The sequence below is a fragment of the Lycorma delicatula genome, chromosome 1 (genome assembly GCF_047948215.1).
Source record: "Lycorma delicatula isolate Av1 chromosome 1, ASM4794821v1, whole genome shotgun sequence".
NCBI lineage: Eukaryota > Metazoa > Arthropoda > Insecta > Hemiptera > Fulgoridae > Lycorma > Lycorma delicatula.
In genome coordinates, this window is record NC_134455.1 from 143,355,342 (window position 1) to 143,376,945 (window position 21,604).

General features: G+C 30.3%; 1 protein-coding gene across 1 annotated transcript in view; it reads right to left on the minus strand.

The window, feature by feature from the left end:
- Window positions 1-650: 650 nt before the first annotated feature.
- The window catches only part of LOC142323395 (stress-associated endoplasmic reticulum protein 2), a 34,015-nt gene continuing 13,061 nt past the window's right edge, over window positions 651-21,604 (minus strand). The window contains exons 2-3 of the mRNA XM_075362966.1: window positions 16,130-16,202; window positions 651-1,554 (exon numbers count right to left, since the gene is read on the minus strand). Of these exons, the coding sequence (XP_075219081.1) occupies window positions 1,517-1,554; window positions 16,130-16,202 (111 nt within the window). The 3' untranslated portion in view covers window positions 651-1,516. The remainder of the gene's footprint in view (window positions 1,555-16,129; window positions 16,203-21,604) is intronic.

Below are 21,604 nucleotides of genomic sequence, written 5' to 3' on the forward strand. Positions count from 1 at the left end.
TACTGAAATGAAACGACTAGCACTAGATAGGGAATCTTGGAGAGCTGCATCAAACCAGTCAAATGACTGAAGACAAAAAAAAAATATGTAGTAAAACACAGTACTTACTGTGTAAGTACTGTGAGTTTGTAAGTTGATACAAATATCAACTTTGTTTTTAGGGAGAATCAAAATTTAACATACCACTAAATAAACTGCCTTTTAAATTAGTAATTAAACAAGATAAAATCTACAAATACGATAGCTATCAATGAAAGTGTCTTTGTGTATGTATATCCTATTGGCACAAGATTTTCCATCCCTAATAAGAATTATCAGAAATTAAAACATTTACTAAACTAGATTGGTTGTGTAGTAAGCATGATTACTGATGAACTATTCTGTGAAGCTGTAAAATCTAGGTTCAAATCCAATTTAAAGGCATAAACGTTCATTGCATTTAGTGAACCCATTTAGCTTTGGTTGTTAATAGTTCACTTAGCAGCATTATCTCAAAACCAGCTTTTAAAGATGTAATAAAGATATATTACTTAAGATGCAATAAAATTAATTACCTTATTCTTAACAAATTATTGTAATATAAGAAGAGTTAAAACTGGCCTACCTGATGGCAAAACTGATTTCAGAAGGTTTTAATAAGAACAATGTAATCTACAAACAGTTTTTATTTAATTACATCAACTCACAATAATGGAATGATTCAATAAATTGTCAAACGTACAATAATATTAAACAATATTATTATATCATAACAAATACAAGTCATGCAAATTCATTATGCATCATAAAATTACATTTAACCCATTTGTAAAATGTTACAATACACAAAATAATGTCATGAGAGGAAACACCATTGTTTTAATTATATACATTACATTTTATTGTATTTTTAACAACCAATAATAAATAAATAAATAATGTCAAGAAAAAATAAATAATTCTTTTTGAGCCTATACTATTTCAATTTTTGTATAAACAATAACAATAAATTATAAATACAAAATTAAATTTAATGTTTTAATATGTAATTTATTAATAATAAATACATAAAATAAATAAAAGTAAAAATATATTACATTAATTTTTATATAGGAATTATTATTATTATAACAAAAAAAATAAAAATACAATTGATACATAAATTCGATTAAACAAAAAATATGCGAAATCAAAAGGATATTAAAATTAATAACAACTATTCTTTGAATAAAAAATATATGTAACAGCACATGGCTTATTATTATAACTAATTGATTTGTGCTCTCGTATAAAAATGTGCAGCACCATTGACGTAGTCTGTTTCAATTAAAAGTTTTTCCTCTCACATGCAGCTAAATTTTACTGCAGTTTTATAAAGTTAATCAGTATGGTCGATGTGGTATGGTAATGTACATGTGGATGACATATGATAAACGATTGATGATCAATATAATGATCATGATATTAACTGACAAGTGAAATTTTCAATTTTGTAGGTATTATCATCATCATTATGACTATCATCATATTTATCATGTTATGCTAATCTGATGCTTTGAATAATTTGGAACACAGCTGAAACAAGCAAAAAAACAAATTTTGTTATTAACAAATTATTTCATCTTTAAATATGAATCAGAATGACCATGTGTTAGTTTGCAGTGATGCAGTGATGTTTGCTTAAAACAGGCTGATTTGAATTTCAATTAACCACACATCTCAGGAGTGGTCGAACTGAGACTGTATAAGACTACACTTCATTTACAATTATACATATATCATCCTCATTCATCCTCTTAAGTATTATCTGAACGGTAATTACCGAAGGCTAAACAGGAAAAAGAAAGGTAAAAAAAGACAAGAAAGGAAGACTGATATGAATGATTTGTTTACTTATTGACATTATAAGATTTTAGACATAAATTTATCCAAATAATTACATTAATGATTAAGCAGTTAGGATTAAAGTGAAAGCGTATCATACTTGTATAATTTTTTGGATGGCAATGTCTTGAGTTCAGTAAATCACATTCTGTAAAAGATAATTTTATACGTCTCCTCCAAGAGATTTTTAAAGAAGACCTTTTTCTTTTGATATTTCACATCATAAATAGATAAGCGATGTCATTTTCATAGCAAGTATTATTACATACATAATTAAAGTTTTGTCTTAATCTGTAAAGACTTTTGTTCTATTTTCACATTATCTCTATATTTCATGTAAAACTAAAGCAAAAAACCCATTATGATGACATGTGGATAATTTTGTGTTAGGAGAGAACTACATTATATGAACAGCAAAACATATTTTAACAATAATTACTAAATCAACTTATTTTTACTATGTAGAAATTAAAAGCTTGAAAAGTTAGCTATGCCTACAAACAATTATTTGCTCAGGAAGTACACTTAAAAAGCAACAGTTCAAAAACACTGAGTGAGAGAGTTTTAATTCTCACAATCAGGATGGAGTTTAGAAAAAAATTCCAGTAGGCAAAAATAAAATTTGCTATGACTTTCCATTTAGGTTTTTATTTTTCATTTTGAATGTGCAATAAGAATTTCACCCTCCTTTGCAAGATTATTTTTATAATTTTAACTGAGAATACAATTTAGGAAAACAATTCAGATATTCAAAACTTTAAACAACTTTCACAAAAATTATTTAAAACTTCAAAGTTTTTTTAATTTTTTTAAACAAAGTTTTTTTTATTTTTTACTCTCCAGGACAAGAATGTATTTTAATAAAAGATTTTAGGGGGTACAGCAATTAAAGGAAATAGAATTTTATAAAAATTCTTTTAAAAAATACTTTTTGAATTTTGGAGGTTCCCTTTTACATAACAATCAAAAACCAGTATTTGGAGAAACCCTAAATGACTCAGTCTGTCAAATGTAAAGTTGCTACTGAAATAGTTCTTTATTCGATAAGCAAACAATTGTAATGACATCATTTTTACTTTACGTAATATTTAAACCTTGATTACATTCTTTCAATGGAGTTTTTTCATTTTTTTTAAACCTTAAAAGTCATAATAGTATGATAATGGATTTTTAGATACACCCTTATATATAACTGCCAAGCCTTCTAAACACCAAAAAGACTATCCAATGTTCTAAAACACTAAAATCCAACAGGCACTTAATCCTTGACCCAAACTGATAATTAACAAAGAATTCAGGATTTTTTCTTATGGAAGTTTTAAGCTGGATTTTCCCCCAACTGTCAAATATCCAGAAGACTGATTCTGGATTTAGTATTGTTTAAAAAAATATTTCATCTTCCTTTAATAACAAAGTGCAAATCAAAAAAATGGTACTTAAACTGACAGAATGATTCACATAATAATCTAATCAATCTTCAGAAACCAAAGGTATATTTAAAAGAAACATTTCTTATTTATTATAATTTTTTTTTAATTACTCATTTCATTTCAATACTTTACAAAGTACATTGGATTATGACTCATATATCTTTTATACTATTTATAAATAATTATAATTTTTTTTTCTTTCTTCTCCCCAGGCCGAATCCTGCAGTTAAGTATTACACAGCCCAGGGGACTGTCCTTTTACTCTAACAGGCCTCTACATCATGGCCCGCCGGTCAGATCTCACTTTGCGCCCGCCTCAAACCCCCAGAAGGATCCACTAGGCCCAGCTATGCCACCTCTGGGTCCCCACTTTGGGAGCTGGTACTCAGTCATTATGCCAATGCCTTTAACAGGGACACCCAAGTGGGGTATCCCCGCCAGGAATCGGTCTTTTTTGCTTTGAGGGTGCGAGAGTTCCCGTGCCTCATTACTACTCCCCACTCATGCAAGCACATGCGAACAGCAGCTCCGCAGAGGGCTGTCCCTCATCCCCGAACCCCCTGATCCTTCTCCTTATGAACCCTCACCACAAACCCTGCAATGATATCAAAACTCTTGGGGTTCCGCAACATGGTGGCGATGATGTTCTCCATGCTGAGCGGTCAGTTAGTCGCTGAGCAAGCTAGGCAGTATTAATCCCACTGCATGCACCAGAACACCATGTGTTCTGGAGTATCCAGGTCACCACAGAAAGGGCAGTAGGGGGTCATCTGTCCTCCTCCTACCAAACAGGAAGGTGTAGAAGACCGCATGGCTGGTCCATAATTGCGTGAGCCAGTAGTTCAACTCACCAAACCTCCAACTGGCCCACACCTTTATATCCACTATAAGGCAGTATGTCCACCTGCCCTTGGTGGATACATCCCACCTAGCTTGCCAATCTCAGAACAGGGCCGCATGTGTCCCTCTTGGGAACTCCCCGGTGGCCCAACACTCGAGCCTCTGCCAGCTGCTGAAAAGATGGCACAAAATTGTTTGAAGTCTTATGAGAAAGAAATTTTTATGAGATGATCAAATTGATTTACTTTCAGCAAGATCAAATCATACATTTCTGCTTTGAACTGTCTTAATCAATCTCTAAATCTTTCATTGCTAAAAATTATTTTATAACTATATATAAACTATTTTAAGATATAGGATGATTCACACAGTGTTACATACACTTTCTGAACTCATTCTACTAATAAAAAACGTTTATCGAAAGCTTTTGCCCTGATTGCTGGGCAAAGAATGAAATAAATCCACACTTTAGGAACATAAATTAGGGAGTAAGCTTGATGATTTCTGACTCGCAAATTGAATAAAACAGGTACCAGAACCATACTTCCAGTAGTTTTCATAATATCCAATGTAAAACAGAAAAATTTGTTGTATAAAAACACATTTTTTTAAGTTTATGATACAACAGAAGCTTTGTTAAATGACTAATAGGTAAAACTCATTATCAAAAGAAATTATGATTTTGTAAATTAGTAGAAATCAGCTGGCTAACAATGCATTTTACATTGTGTCATCAGTGAATAGCAAGCTCTGTGTTGTTACAGCTGTGAATTGTTGCTAGTACAATGTAGTTTAATTAAGAGTATGTGTGTGTGTGTTAATTTAAATTGCACTGCAGCAATTCATTTGTTGCTTTCGGTTGAGGAATACACCACCATAGTATTTATCTTGGAGATTTGTGATAAAAATGCAACTGCTGCTAAAGAATATCAAAGATGTTTTCCTAACTACAGATTCCAAAGCCTAAAACAAATAGAGGAACATTCCACATGCTACAAGAGATGGGTACACTTCCCAGCATTAGTACTCACCATGACCATTATTCTCATCATGATTTGATGATATTAATGAAACGATTATACAGGCTACACACAATGCAGTCAGTCCGAGTGTTAGTACACAGGTGTTTCCCAGCAGTTTGGAGTTTTCCAGTCTATGGTGTGGAGGACACTTTGTAACAAACTGTATCCTTACCATAACCAACAAGTACAAACCCTTCAACCAAGAGATCCTTCTTATCATTTTCAATATTGCAACTGATTGAAAATGAACTACCAATTACAAAGGTTCATTTAATTTACTGACAAAACTCAGTTTACAATCAGCTAATTAGCCCATTCATTCTCCCAGGACATCAATTCCAACATTTACTTGGAATTCCTTAAGGAACAATTGCAGCTGGGATTAGATGTTTCACTAGCATCTTTAAGATATTGCATGTACTTTCAGGACACTGATGTACCTCCCCATTTCTCACATACTGCATCTGCATACTTAAATGAGCAATTTCCAAGAGAAAAGTTCATATGTGCGAAGAGTTGGTTATTCATATTACAGATGCTGCTGCACAAATTAAGGAGTCGTGCAGAATTGCAGAGAATGCTAGTAATATGAAAGCGTGCAGCTAAATGTATTGAAGTAGGGCACATTTTTGAAAATTTATTGTAAACTTTATTAAATGTATTAATTACAGTTTAATTTTTTTAACACTATCAATTTATGTTAATTTATTTTCTGTCACTGATAATATTTAAAAGTTTTCATACGGTTAAGTATTAGTAATAAAATCAAATCTCTTGGACTTGTAGTTGTTTTTTATTGGACTACTTTATATCAATTTTCTCAGAATTAAATCCTGTACAAGTTTTGATAATAAATTTTATATTATTATTATACATGAAATATTATTATATATCATATAATAATACAAAACTTTTGTATTAATTGAAAATATGTGTTTTTAAACAAATTTTTCTGTTTTACATCAGATATTGTAAAAACTATGGGAGATATGGTTCTGGAATCTGTTTTGTTCAATTTGTCAGGTCAAAAACCATAAGAAAACATAAGTTACCCCTTAATTTGGATTCTAGAATTTGAATATGGTTTATTTAACCCTCTGTCAAGGAATCAGGGTGAAATCTTTCGCTAGCCATAACTCACTAATGGTGCATTTCCTTACCCATGTTTATGTGAACTTTTTCATTATTTTCTCTAGTAGAAAGAGCTCAGAAAGGGCAGGTAACACTAGGTGAATCACCCTATATAATAACTAATTCAGAAAGTTAAAAAAAATTTTCAATGAGCAAGAATGAATCACTATATCATAATCTGGTGCGAATAAATTTGACTCGTATAGACTAGTCTTAATCAAATGAAAAATCAGAACATTTCCATGCATTTATGTATGTGCTCCCTTTGCTAAAAAATCTAATTTGGACATCACATGACTTCCTTGTACACCTATTAAATTACATATACACATTTTTTTTTAATGAAAAGTACATAAAATTTTATTTCAGTAATAACTTCTGACATTTTTTCATATCTTTTTTTTTATTGTTATTAAATTATTATTTATTAATAATAAATAGGTTAATAATTATTAATAAATCAATACATTTAAATTAAAAGAAAAAGTTAAAAAATAAAAGGAGATGAAGTCTGATTCGAATCGATGTGCCTTCCCCTCGCAAGATGCAAATATTTCATTAATTAAAATTCTATTTGGCTATAACTCTGGAATCACTGAAAATAAGTACCACTTATGATATATTGTTTAAAAGCTCTAAATAAGGGCTCATTACAGCAGTTAAGAAAAACTCCAAATTCCAAAAAATTTCGATTTTGGGCTTTTTTGGTCCAGTCGATTGCAATCAAAGGGGAAGGTGCATAATTAGATGTTACAACAGTCCTAAATCCAAAATTTCAACATCCTACAGCTAATCGTTTTTGAGTTATGCAAGATACATAAGTACATACAGACGTCATGCTGAAACTAGTCAAAATGGATTCAGGAATGGTCAAAATGGATATTTCTGTTGAAATCTGAAAATCAAAATTTTTTGCGATCACAATACTTCCTTTACTTCATACAAGAAAGTAAACAGAAAAAATTACATTTATTTCTATAAATAACATTAGTTTGAATCAAAAACATATAAAAGCAATATGTTCATGTTACACTATATAATAATTCAGCCTACAGGGAAAGATCTTATTATGAATAACTTAATATTTTTAATAAATTGATTTATAATGCTAACTCCTAACTACATTTTTATTTGCATATCTCATCTTACTCCTTTTATATAAACAATTTTGTATACCTCCTTTCAAAGTATTTTTTTGTTGTGCATCTGCATTTAAAGAATTGCATGTTTAAAAACAACAGAAAATACAAAAGTTGAAGAGAGCTCCAGAAAACAATGCAAAGAAAATATTTCAATTTATACCAAAGATCTAGAATTGACACAAATATGTCCATTTATAAGGTTCATTATTATTAATAATAAAAAGTACAATACAGATTATTTAATTACTTTAAAAACCTAATTATTTAAATAAATTAATCATTGGGTAATGATTTTTTTTTTTAAATTCACGACAAACACAGATGTTTAATGAAATCAGTGACTTATTTTTATGCATAGTGCAGAGCTGTTTGAAACTGGGTTCAAATGATTAAAGGTATTAGCTCAAATCCTGGATCTGCACAGAGTTAATTGCAATATTTAGAAAGGTGAAGAAATAGGAACAAAATAGTAAAATTAAACTTAAATTTGATTTTTAAATACTCTCTTCACTAGCTCTAAATTTTTACAAGAAAAGAGAAAGTTAAGCATCTTTTTACTGAGTTGTATTCCTTATAGAATATGTACAAAATATAAGAGATTTTCTTTAAAAATCGGTTCTTTTTATCAGAAACAAATTATATGGCTACTTTGAAGCAATTCCTTTTGAATGCATTTCAGTATTTTCTTCAAATTTAAAAAAATATTTACTCAAAAATAATTTTATCCATTTCAAGTGAACTATTAATTCTGTTTAAATTCCTGGGAGACCAGGAAACTAGTTGTGTACTGTTTCAAATCCTTCAGGCTGACATTTTCAGCCCTCCACTGATTAATTTTTTTAATCATGGATTCAATTTTGTCCAGATACTTTCAATATTATTATTGAGCTATTCTGAAGTACCAAGTTTAGTTTGTTATGCAAGAATGATTGTCAAGAAGGCAATCACTGTTTTGAAATGACAAAAGGAATGTCTTAGAAAATAACAGTTTCCACAAGAAAACCACCTTAATTTTGCTAACAGCTCAAGCAGCACTTTGAGTAGATGGTAGTTTGTAGTTGAAATTTAATAAAATTAAAATTATTATTAACTTCATCAAAAATGTTTTTCAATTAATTACAGGTTTTGTTACCAGGCTTTTCCTGAAAATGAAGCTGTGACTGGTACGTATGGGGGACTACATCCATGACATGGCCGCAAAGGCCAACATAACAATTGACATACACCCGCTTCTAACATAGCACACAATGTAATAGTTAAAACCAAACTTATGCACTTTTCATTGAAATAGCCATTAATAGCACAAAATAATCTTTGCCTGCGGTACATACAATGATGAAAACAAGATTTTACTGAATTTTTTCAAGTATCTCATAATAACAAGTAATACAGAAAATAAGAAACATCTGTGCTTTTATCAACTTGAACTGGAAAAAGTTAACTATTCTTATTGTCTTGCCTTTAACATTATCAAAAAAAAACTGAATTCTGCGAGAAATTGTACTGTTCAAAAGAGGAGCAGTAAAGGCAATTTTAGTATTCATCTGGCAAATACTTTCCTTTGGACAGAACAAACGCCTTCTACAAGCAAACAAAAGATGCTGATCTTATTAATACCTTCAAGGAAAAGCACCACAAGCATAAGATGATTTTAGAAATTAAATATAAAGAGAATCAACTTTTTAATAATGAAATTTCATAGGTGCACTAATCTTTATGAAAAATGGAATATTTTTAATTAGCAACTGTAACTTAAAAAAACACTGTTTAATTCAAATAGTTTCCATTTCACTCACACAGTACTGATCAGGTCATATTTTACTTATAAATTCACTATTTATTGTTCAAGGTTAAATACCTATTTCATAGGATAATTCAAAGAATGGACAACTACATATTTTTAACAAAATTAGTGCTGAGCACTTGCAGGCATGTGATCTATCCATATATACAACCTGTTGACACGCACATAACCGTGGTAGTACAGCAGCTTTTCTATATCTGCTGGTAAGGGTCACCATATTTCAGCAGATGAGAAATGTTTAGTACTGTACTGCTGAACTCATTTATAAAGATGAAGAATTGGCTGATATATTAGACAATTGGTCATCTGATGATGATGGATTTTCTGTTCATAGACAGACAACAAACAGGATGATGACAATAACAACATGATTGTTCATCAGGATGAGTTCTTGGCCAATGGTCTACAAGGAGGGTTGGAAGCGGCACCTACTAATTCAGTAGAACAAGTTACCCCAACCTTGATGTCACAATTGTTAGCCATATTAACAGCAGTATCAGTTCCCACACATAGTATTGAGGAGCCACTTAACCAGCTGAACATAAACATATCTGAGATACTTGCACCATTACCTGAATGGACTGAAAACAGCTGCAATAACCTCGGAAAACTACTTTCAAAGGTAACCCTGATTTGAAAGTACATGGTACAAACCCAGTGGACTTTTTGAGGTCCTAGCACAATGAATCAGTGACCACTCCTAGATTACAAGATGGAAAGAAATAGCAGTGCAAGAAATTAAGAATTTTTGGTTTACCCTTTCTGGTGGGTTTAATAAAAGTATACTGAATTAGTGATTACTGGAAAAAGATTTTTTATTTAAGTTATCGTTGATAACCTTGAATTTAAGGATATTGCGTTTACGCCAAATGGTGTGATAAATGACCGATTTAGAAAAATTTGTAAATTGATAGAATATTTTAATTTGAAAATGGATGAAATTTATTCCCCTGAGAAAGAACTCCCCCTCGCTGAATCTATGGAGAGGATGTTTGAGACAATATATTTCAAACAAGAAGCATAAGTACGGAATGAAACTGTGTGTTTTAGCTGAAACTAAAGGTATGGTGTAAAAACTGCTTGTATATGCAGGAGTCGGGGATCCCAATGTCAGGGAGTCCAATACATCTCCATAGTAGTCCAAGGTAATCCATAAATTAATTGAGGGAAAAACCAGTCAAGGACAATCCTTATTTATAGGCAACTGTTATAATAATATCTCTTTAGCTGAAAGTTTGGCAGGCTTGGACAGATACTGTACTGGAACATTATATTACAAAAAGAAAAGGAAACCCTCCTAAAAAAAATTTTAAAGGAAAGTTAAAAAAGAGAAATAGTGACAAAGTATAATCTTTATTTTTCTGTTTAGCCTCCGAAACCACCAAAAGGTATTATACTTCAGTGAATTATATGTATGAATCTAAATGAAGTGTATGGATATGTCTTGTATGATTAATTGAAACCCAACCAACAAAGAATACCGGTATTCACGATCTAGTATTCAAATCCATATAAAAGTAACTGCCTTTACTAGGATATGAACCTTAGAACTCTCAACTTCAAAATCAGCTGATATACTATGAGTTAACCACTAGATCAGTCCTGGTGGGCTTGGCACAGTATAATCAGAAAGGAGTATGTGTTTTAAAATGGAGGGATAAAACAGAGATTCTGGCATTTCCACTGAGTTTGGAGGAGAGGTGGTACAAGTTATAAATAAATGAGGTGAAATTAAAATCAAACATCAGCTGATTGATGAATATAATAAACACACAACAGCTGTTACATACAAGTCCAATTACTTCTTCTCACAAATTCCTTGGGTAGTATAAGAAACTGGCTATTCAGATATTTCAAATTATGTTGATAAATAGCCATTTCTTATACAACCAATTCACAGGTAGCAATTAGATTTGCACGATTTCCAGTAGGAAATTTGTGAGAACTTCATACCAGCCTAAAGCCTAAAGCCCTAGTAATTCATTTGCCCACCTTTCTCCCCAAATGGAAAAATAAAAATAAAAACAGTGTAATGTGTCTTGCAAGAACAAACAAGGTGTGGAAATAAACATCATTACTCTGTATTTAATTAAATAAAATAATGAGTGATCAATCAACTTTCAGACAGTTTTAATTTCTTTAAATATTTTTTTTTATGTTGTAGAAATAGCAGGCATTAACAGGCATAGTACAAGTTATAAATAAATGAGGTGAAATTAAAATCAAACATCAGCTGATTGATGAATATAATAAACACACAACAGCTGTTACATACAAGTCCAATTACTTCTTCTCACAAATTCCTTGGGTAGTATAAGAAACTGGCTATTCAGATATTTCAAATTATGTTGATAAATAGCCATTTCTTATACAACCAATTCACAGGTAGCAATTAGATTTGCACGATTTCCAGTAGGAAATTTGTGAGAACTTCATACCAGCCTAAAGCCTAAAGCCCTAGTAATTCATTTGCCCACCTTTCTCCCCAAATGGAAAAATAAAAATAAAAACAGTGTAATGTGTCTTGCAAGAACAAACAAGGTGTGGAAATAAACATCATTACTCTGTATTTAATTAAATAAAATAATGAGTGATCAATCAACTTTCAGACAGTTTTAATTTCTTTAAATATTTTTTTTTATGTTGTAGAAATAGCAGGCATTTAAGGTTTTCTAATAACTAAGTTCTCACCAGGTCTTACATCAACAAGAAAGTTTTGTCCATCAACAAAAATATTTAAATGCAGTCGGGAGGGGCTCTGAATAATAATTATTCTATATTAAAGATCTTTGCCCAACTTTATTTAAACATTTTCATTGAAGGACAAAATTCTCTTATTGATGTAAGACCTGGTGAGAACTAAGTCATTAGACAACCTTAAATGCCTGCTACTTCTACAACATGAAAAATATTTAAAGACAATTAAATTGTCTGAAGGTTGATTGATTACTCACCCATTATTTTATTCAATTAAATACTGAATAACAATGTTTAGTCCTTTACTCCCATACTTTATTTTCTTTTTTTTAATTTCAATTTATTAATTTCCTTATTTTTTGGCAGTCATATTTTTTTTAATTTTTATAATTGTTTTTATTATTATAAGATTACTGAGAAAAATTCACAATTTAAAAACTTATGGGTATAATACATTTAACGTACAAGGCAAATGAGAAAACTGTAAACATTTCAATCAATTTATTTATTTAATTGAATAACAATCTAAACTTACAAATTTCTCAAGCGACTGAGTTCTTCGAGACACTTTTTATCGTGTAGATCATTCAGCAACTTTCTGGGATCCAAACAACTAATGACTAAACTCTCAAATTGTCTTGCGCAACTCAGTGCTACATAGGCCTGGCTCTTGGTAAAGATGTGAGTGCTCAGATCTACAACGGCTCTATCTACAATAGTCCCTTGTAGTTTATGCACTGTCACAGCCCCAGCACAATGCACCATTTTAGGGGGACAGGGCAGTTTGCCCTGTCCCCCTAAAGCATCAAATTTAACAATAGTAGACTCAATCCTCAATCCGATGTGAGAGCATTATCTCTAATTGTACTATCATCAAATTCTATGAAGACTGTTTGTGGTTTGTCTCGGCGTAGTGCAAGCCACTTGATTTTTCTGAGTATATCAGTTAATTTTTGTTCTGGTTTGGTTCCATCATGATTTTGTATTATACTAGCAAATACCACATTTGAATTTTGAAAATCGGAAGATCAGTTGTGAAGATGTAACAACATTTTAGAATAACCATGATCTGTTAGTTTGAGAGTGTATCTGATGTCGGCAAAAGTTAGCCTTCAACCTACTAACAAATATCCTGTTTGAATTTTGAAAATCCCAATGTACCTAGTTTAAGAGCACCCCAATGTACCTCCCAAAACAGCACCACAGGGCCATCCTTTTTGTTATCAGTAGATGATGATTGGTCTGTCTGTCTGTCGCACGAACGAGGTGCTTGCATCACCTCACCAATGTAGCCTCATATGCAGTCCCTACAGGAAGCCAATTATTATTAAACAAAACTTTTTATTAGAAAAAGAAAAACAGAAATTTTTTAAATGTGTTTAATATTATTTTATTTTATTTAACGTAAATTTAATTCTATTATTTTTTAATATTATTCATTAATTGATTTGAATCATTCAGTTCAATCCGAGCTAACACAGCGATAAAGGCTCACAGTTCATTAATTCAATTCATTAAAGTCTGTGCTTCAACCGGCAAAAATGCTCATCCACTGCACATTCTTTGCTCTTTATGTTGGTAAGTGAGCATTTTCTGTTCCCACCTTGCACACATTTGTGATATCCGAGCTTTTCTGTGACAGTCGTGAAGATAGAGGTGTGTCCAACATGAGGAGATTCATCAGCCACAGCACTAATCATCAATCGCTGATCACATCACAGTTTTCAGTTAATTTGTTCAATGATTTTCTTGATCCGAATACTGAGCCTGCCACTCTAAAGTCTTGACACCATTGTCTATAACCTTTCCTTCACTCATTACTGTAGCTTCATACACTAGGCATAACACCAGATTAATTTCAGCAGCTGAAGATCCTCTTGCACACAAAAATCCAATCACAGCACACACTTCACAACTGCCAGGACAAACGATTGTCGCAGACACTGCAATCTGATTCACCGGCAGGCAAATGACTAATGAATCAAAACAATAACTGCAGTGGTTTCATAAATAGCCGATAGATGGCCCTGCTTGCGTGAAACTCTGTTCAGATCCGCTAAAATATTTAAATATAAGCCGACAGCCCTTACTTTATGAATATGCCTCAATACATCCTAAAATACATTACACTCCTTTTTGTACAGTCGTGTAAAAATGACTGGATACCAGTTATACATATTCCCATAGCCGAGATTTACCTGGCTTATATTCAGAACCATTCTTTAGAGAATACTACAATCATTAGGCTGCTAATTCATTTCATAAACATTACAATCAAGTTTTAAACTTTATATCTAAGGTTTCAGGTATAAATTTCAGATTTCCAACTTTATATTGAAAGGAATTTATTTAGAAAAGTTACATTTATTCATTTATTGGAAAATGCAAATCTAAGTTAGCTTTTAATTTCAATTAAAATTTATTGGATTACTTAACTATTATGTTTTATTTCTGGTTTTATGATTATTTATAGTTGATAATCTTGGAATTTTCACTTTAAATTAATATTTTCTGGCAATTATTTATAACCTTTATAATAAAATTTTGTTACATAAATATGTTTAATTTCATTATTATTCTTTTAAATAAAAATGATAAAATACACACAGTATTATTTCATTATGTGTTTAAAAATAATTATTACAGTTACTTGTTTGTCAGATCTATTATTCTAAAAGATTCAGAGGAATTTATGTAAAAACTAATTTGTAGGTTATAAACTAGCCAGATTATAGGTGAAATCAGATGACAAGAAAGTGTAAATTAAACTTAGTGATACAAAAGTAACATAAAAAATTCAAAATAAATTATTGATATACAGAATAAATGGGGATTTATGGCACATAAATTTAACTCAGACTTTTTATAAGTAAAATCCACAAACTTTGGTCTTTCTTTTTTCATAAAATGAAGCAGTAAATTTTTATCTAATTAACAGACTAGAAAATTAATTAACATAAATTGCCAGCATGAACAAGATTTACAAATAATGCTCTACCACATTGAGTGAGTGAGTGTTAAGTACAGATGGTATAAATCTAGTGCTTTTTTATTTTCCATGCACACCGCATGGTTGTGCTTTTTGGGTTTTTCAAATGTTTTTATATACTCAAGATTTATCCAAATGTTGATAACTACTAGTATACTTAAATGAGTTAAAAACAAAATAATAATTCAGCATGGAGGGTAAACTGATGACAAGCCAACAGTGAATGTGTTAAAAAAATTCCATTGCTGATTTATCCCAGTTACCAGTCTAATGAGTTTAAATACTCCCAACATATTAACAAAAAATATATACAGTTTATTGCAGAAAAACAACAAAATTTTATGTTTTAAATTAAAATCCACGGTAATGTAAAAAATGAATTTTTCACATTCAAAAAACAAATCAAAAGTCTGTAAATCTCTTTACATAACATTTTTTTTTCATTTAAAATTGTATAAAGATTAACAATTTAATTTACAAAGAATTAATATAAAAATATTATCCAAATACAAAATTCCAGACTTCAATTTTTTCTGAAATATAAACTAGCAACAAAACAGTGCAATATTGTTTCGAATAGCTTGTAATCATTACAATCATATGTTTAAAAACATTTCATTAATCTGTGGAAAGGGTGTTGAGCAAATAAACCAATAAGATTATAATCTGTGAAAAAAAAGTCTGATTATTAACCTTGGTGGCAAACTCTGATAAATATAATACAAGACATAAACAGTAAAAGCTGCACAAAATAGATTTTCACACATCAGCATAAAAAGTAAAGAATTAAGAAGTAATTTCCTCTTAAACAAAAAGAAATAGGCATAAAAATATTCATCATTCATGATCCACTAAAACAAAATATTATTAATATCTACCAAACCATACTTGTCACATAACTTTAGTAAGAGCAAAATTACTTATTTTCGAATTGCATAACAATTAAAACATGAAACTTGATCAGTCATTTATCTAAGGTACACTAAATGGCAAAACTGCTCCTCCTTATATAACAACTGTCATCCTGCAAGCCTTCCTGCTACCTCAGCATCTCTATAAGTATCAAACTGATAAACCAACTACCACAAATAAGGAAACTGCATCATAAAATTTATCATTACTTAATTAAAACCAGCCCTAAATCTTAAGAATAATAACAATCAACTTAGTTTTTTTTAATTTTTAATTAAAAAAACAAGGAATCATCTTACCTGAGCCACAAACAACAAAAACAAATAGTGCTAATAACCATGGTCCAACAGGGTATTTGTCATCTTGAGGTTTCTAAAAAAACAAAAAAAAAACCCACTAAATTAGATTTTATCTATAGGTTGAAATAAATATAAAAACATAAATTTAGTTTCACACCCATTCTTAAGAAATTCAAATATAAATGAATACACAAGTATTCATTTATTCAATATAAATTCAAAATACTTGCACCATTTCAACACAACTAGATGTTAAAAAACAAAATAAATCACATATTTTGATTCAAATCCAAAATGCGTTGTTTGGAAACGAAATGGTCAAAACAGCTCTTACAGTACACAACACCCATGAACTCAATGGAAAACAACAATACAAATAGCCAACTCAAACAACCTTTCATTTTCAAATTGTTTTATTTTTTGTTGTTGGTGTATTTTGTTGACAGAATTATTTTTAATAGCTGTCTAATTAACTCCCCATTGGTTTCTTTGCCCATAGTTTTGTTTCATCCATAGCATTTTTTCTTTTGTATAATAAACTGATCAATTTCATTATTTCTTCCTACAAAAACTATTCACTGTTCTGTTAAAATGATTTTTTCTAGAACTCTTAAAGTCTCCATCAAAAGTTACTACAAGCAATATTTTTTACAAGTGCTGTAAAATATTACTGCAGTCGTGTAGCCAACAAACGGCTGGAAACTATGTAGTCACTTAACACTTTATAACAGCGTAGCAATATATGGCAATTGTATGACCTGGTAGTTTCTTTCATTTTGCCAGTGCTGTCACCTACATTGGACCATATGAGTACCTCAACATAAACAAGTACTTTCTCTGTTAGTTCTTACTGAAAAAATTCTTATCTTCCACCTGTTCTCCCAGTAAGCATGTTTTATTATTAACCGAGAAGGGAGCCTTTTGCAGAACCTATCGGAATTATTAGGTAAGTTTTACATACTTTCTTTTTTCTATTATTTTAACTTTTATAATTTAAAGACTCTGTCTGCGATATTAGTTTTGAGTTTTATTTCACTTTTTTGACCTTTGTTTTAATAAATTTTTATTATATGATTTATATTAATTTTAAACCTTATAAGTTTTATTATTTTAGAGTTATTTTACCTTTTTATACCGAAAATTCCGGGCGATGATAACTCACAGGCATTTTCGCCCCCAAACAAAAAAAAAAGAAAAAAGTAAGCATGCATTGCTCAACCTTCCATCAATCAATGTGCAAATAGTCTACTGCAGTACGTGTTTTGGTTTATTTGTGATGTTGAATATATTTAATCAGCATTTTTATATTTTTTCACATCTATATTTCACTAACCTAATTTAATTTCTGAAGCAGCAAATATATGGACAAATGAGAATACACTTAACAACATAAATATAATTCAATTAAGCCCAGATTACAGGATGTGAATTAAAAGAATTACAAAGAGCAAAATACAAAAAAAAAGCTGGATGCTATCATTATGGATTTAATCTTGCTTATCAAAAAACATCCAAAAAATGTAGTCTTACACCAAAAATTGGCATAAAAAATTGCAAATGACAAGTAGAAATGCACGTGGCAAACAAGTGACATGGTTTAAATGTCATGCGAGAGCAATGCATATTTACAAAATAATCCATATTTCAGAAATTGCAGTGGATAGCAAATACATTTAATAACTGAGGTAAATTAAGTTGCCTCTATTCATGTTTATTCCAATTTACGAAAAACTTTTTTTTGTTTTATTAATATAGTTTTTTATATTCTCAGCCAAATCACATTTAACAATTCAAAATCATTTTTAGATATTCATGTAAATATTTATCCAAATAACTACCTAAATTTAATGTCACTGCCTAACTATTTACTGTAGCATGTTCATTTAATATAAGAACATATCCACATTTTTCAGCTTATAGTCTTTCTTATTGGTTTTACTTACATGGTTAAATAGCAGAGTAGATGTAAAAACCTCCAAATGGTAAAAAGAATCTACTTTTTGTTAACATATAATGTATGGAGATGTATGGCTGCAATGATTATATACCAATACCATGCAAAAATTGGCCAAGCCATAATATATAAGTGCTTGTAAATCCAATATAAAACAGAAAAATTTGTCTGAAAACACTTTTTTTTATTTTTGTAACACATAAACTCTGTAAATGACTAATAAAAGTGTAAAATTTATAATTAAAACTTGTAGCGAATTCAATTCTGAGAAAATCGATATAAATTTATCCAATAAAAAGCAAATACAAGTTCAAGAAATCTGTTTCTCATAGGATATGGAATATTCCACAAATTGTTTTAGGCTTTGGAACTCTGTGGTTAAGAAAACATCTTTGATATTCTCTAGCAGCAGCATTACTTGCATTTCCATCATAAACCCAATGAAAATACTATGTGGCATATTCCTCAGTAGTAAATAACAAAAGTATTGCTAATAAAACTAACAAACATGCATGTGCGCGCACACACACACACACACACTTAATTAATCTACATGGCACTGGGAACAAGTCACAGCAGAACATGCAATGCACTAACAATATGACATAAAATAAACTGCTGGCCAGCCGATTTTTACCAACTTATAAGTTTTCTTAAATCTTCAACTTGTCAGTGAATTCGAGAAAGATACATATTATCTGAATAACATTAGTACTGGTCTTTTTTATTTTATTAATTCTTTAATTTTATTTGTATTTTTAATACATTATTTTTTATACCATTGTACTTAGTAAGAAAGCAAACATGCTTTGTATTTGTAATTCCTTCATTTTCATATGGTAAGTGTTAGTAATAAAATCCAATTTCTTGAACTTGTACTTGTTTTATATTGGGTTATTTTACATCAATTTTCTCAGAATTAAATTCTCTACAAGTTTTGACAATAAATTTTAAGCATTAGTTATTTAACAAAGTTTTTGTATTACAAACACAAAAAAATGTGCTTTTAGACAATCAACTTTTTTTTTTATGTCAGATATTATGAAAATTACTGGAGACATTGTTCTAGAACCTGTTTTATTCAATCTTTCACGTCAAAAACTGTAAGAAACCATCAACTTTATCCCTTAATTTGAGTTCCTAGAATTCCAGTATGGTTTTTTCACTCTGTCCAAGAATCAGGGTAAATCTTTTACTAGTCATAAATCACTAGGGAAGCAATTTAGTTTCCAGACCCATGTTTGAATGAAAATTTTATTATTTTCATTAGTAGAATGAGCTCAGAAAGCAGCAGTAACACTACGTGAACCACCCTCTAGAATACAGAGTAAAGTGTAAAAAGTCCTAAATAGGTTTAGCAAGAGAAATTTAAAATACACTTTCAAGAATATAGACAAGCATATAAACACAACGAGCAGAAATTTGATTATGTTGATTGCATTAGAGATAATGAACACACACATGTAATTATGATACTAAACAACAGTTTTATTATCTTTACACAGGTTGTACAGCACAAAGACAGTAATCACAGATTACAATCACATATTACACATACTGTAATCACACATTACACAGATTATATAATCTGATAATCACAAATTACAATGCTACAAATTGTAATAACAGCAGAATAGTTAATTTTTATCAGTGACTGAGATGACAAACATACCCCTCTATATCTCTTCTTTATTTAAATATGTTTTTATCCAACATATTTACATTTATCACATTTCATAGCATTCTGACAAAACAGAGATCTCTGCAAAGAAAAGATCTCTGAAGAAAAAAGAAAGAAATAACATTAAGCAGTAAGTAGGCAACAGTTTTTGCAAACAATTATTCTCTGCTGCTACGGTGCAATTTTCTAGACTACTTGTAAATAAATATAATTTTAAATAATAATATCTTGCACCTCTACTTAATAAAGTAGTAAGAACAAGTCTGACAATAAACAAACATTTCAATATATAATAAATTACACTAATTATGTAAATTCACTTTATTATTATTTGTGTAATAAAAATACATTAATGCATTTAACAAGGCATATTTTATTTTATTCATCCGATGATAACTTTACCTTTTATTTTATACATAAAATTGTTAAGAGCACTATGGAAATAAAAAAACAATATAAATAATTTACTACTATCTTCTGTAGATAAATAATAAAAAATAAAACCGATTTATTTAAACAACCACATCATCAGCACAATAAAAAATTGGTAGTAAATTGATATTAAATGTGCTAATTTATTACTAGCTTTACCTAACATAAAAAAAAAAAAAAACCGAGATATCGGCATCCAAAAACTATTTACCAACCTGAATCTACATAATTCAGTTAGTTCAAGTATGGATATAAATGAAACAAAACAAGTGTACTAACTTATCACAAAACTTACCATATTTATTCGAGTACCCCCGCACTTTTTTTCTTGGAATTGGAGAGAAAAAATAAGGGTGCGGGGCTTACTTGAAATATAGCCTTTAGCCAGAATAATTTATGTAAAGTAAATGTTTTCTTAGAAGTACCTAAATTTAATCACATAAATGTAGTTACATTAGGCTTTCGTTTATCAATACCAGATGCCACTTACACAGAATACATTCTTAATTATTAACATCCTGTTCAAATTATCGATAGGAACAAAGTTACAGTAATTTTATAAAACTGATTCATTCTGTATAAGCTGCATCTGGTTCTAATGACACTACAGTTACAGTATCAGTTACCCATCGTCGTCTTGTCTATTCGCCATAGTCATTGTACTGTTTGTATATGTGGACGGTTATGCACATTTTATCTGTTTAGTTTATCTTGTAAAGTTTAATACAGTGATTTATTTAATTACGGCATTAAAATGAGTACAAAAGGACAGTGTCTACGATCTTTTACAGTAAATGAAAAACTGCACGTTATAGAAGAGGCTGAAAAATTGGAAATTGGACGGCAGGAAGAAAATTTGACATAGATGAACGCTGCATTCAAGACTGACGTAAGAAGAAACAACTTCTGGTGAAAGGCACTGGTAATAAAAGGGCTTTTCGTGGCTTAAAACAAAAATACGCAGACATAGAAAAAAAATTGTATGACTGTTATGGAAAAAAGGAAATGCGGTTATGCTGTCACGACAGAAATGTGTCAATCATATGCTCATGAAATCGCTAAATCATTGAATAAAGTTGATTTTAAAGCAAGCCGTGGATGGATAACATAATTTTTTGCACGAAATGATTTGTCAATAAGACGAAAGACTATTACCATTTCTCAACGACTTCCAGACGCTTATGAATACAAAATATTACATTTTCAAAATGCATAATAAATCTTGGAAAGGTAAAGGCTATTTTCCTACTGAAATAGGAAATGCTGATCAAACACCCGTATATTTTGAAACGCCATTTGACAAAACCGTAAACAAAAAAGGTGAAAAAAGTGTTACGATTCGCACTGGTGGTAATGAAAAACAAAGGTGTAGTGTTATGCTTTGCATTACTTCTGATGGATCAAAATT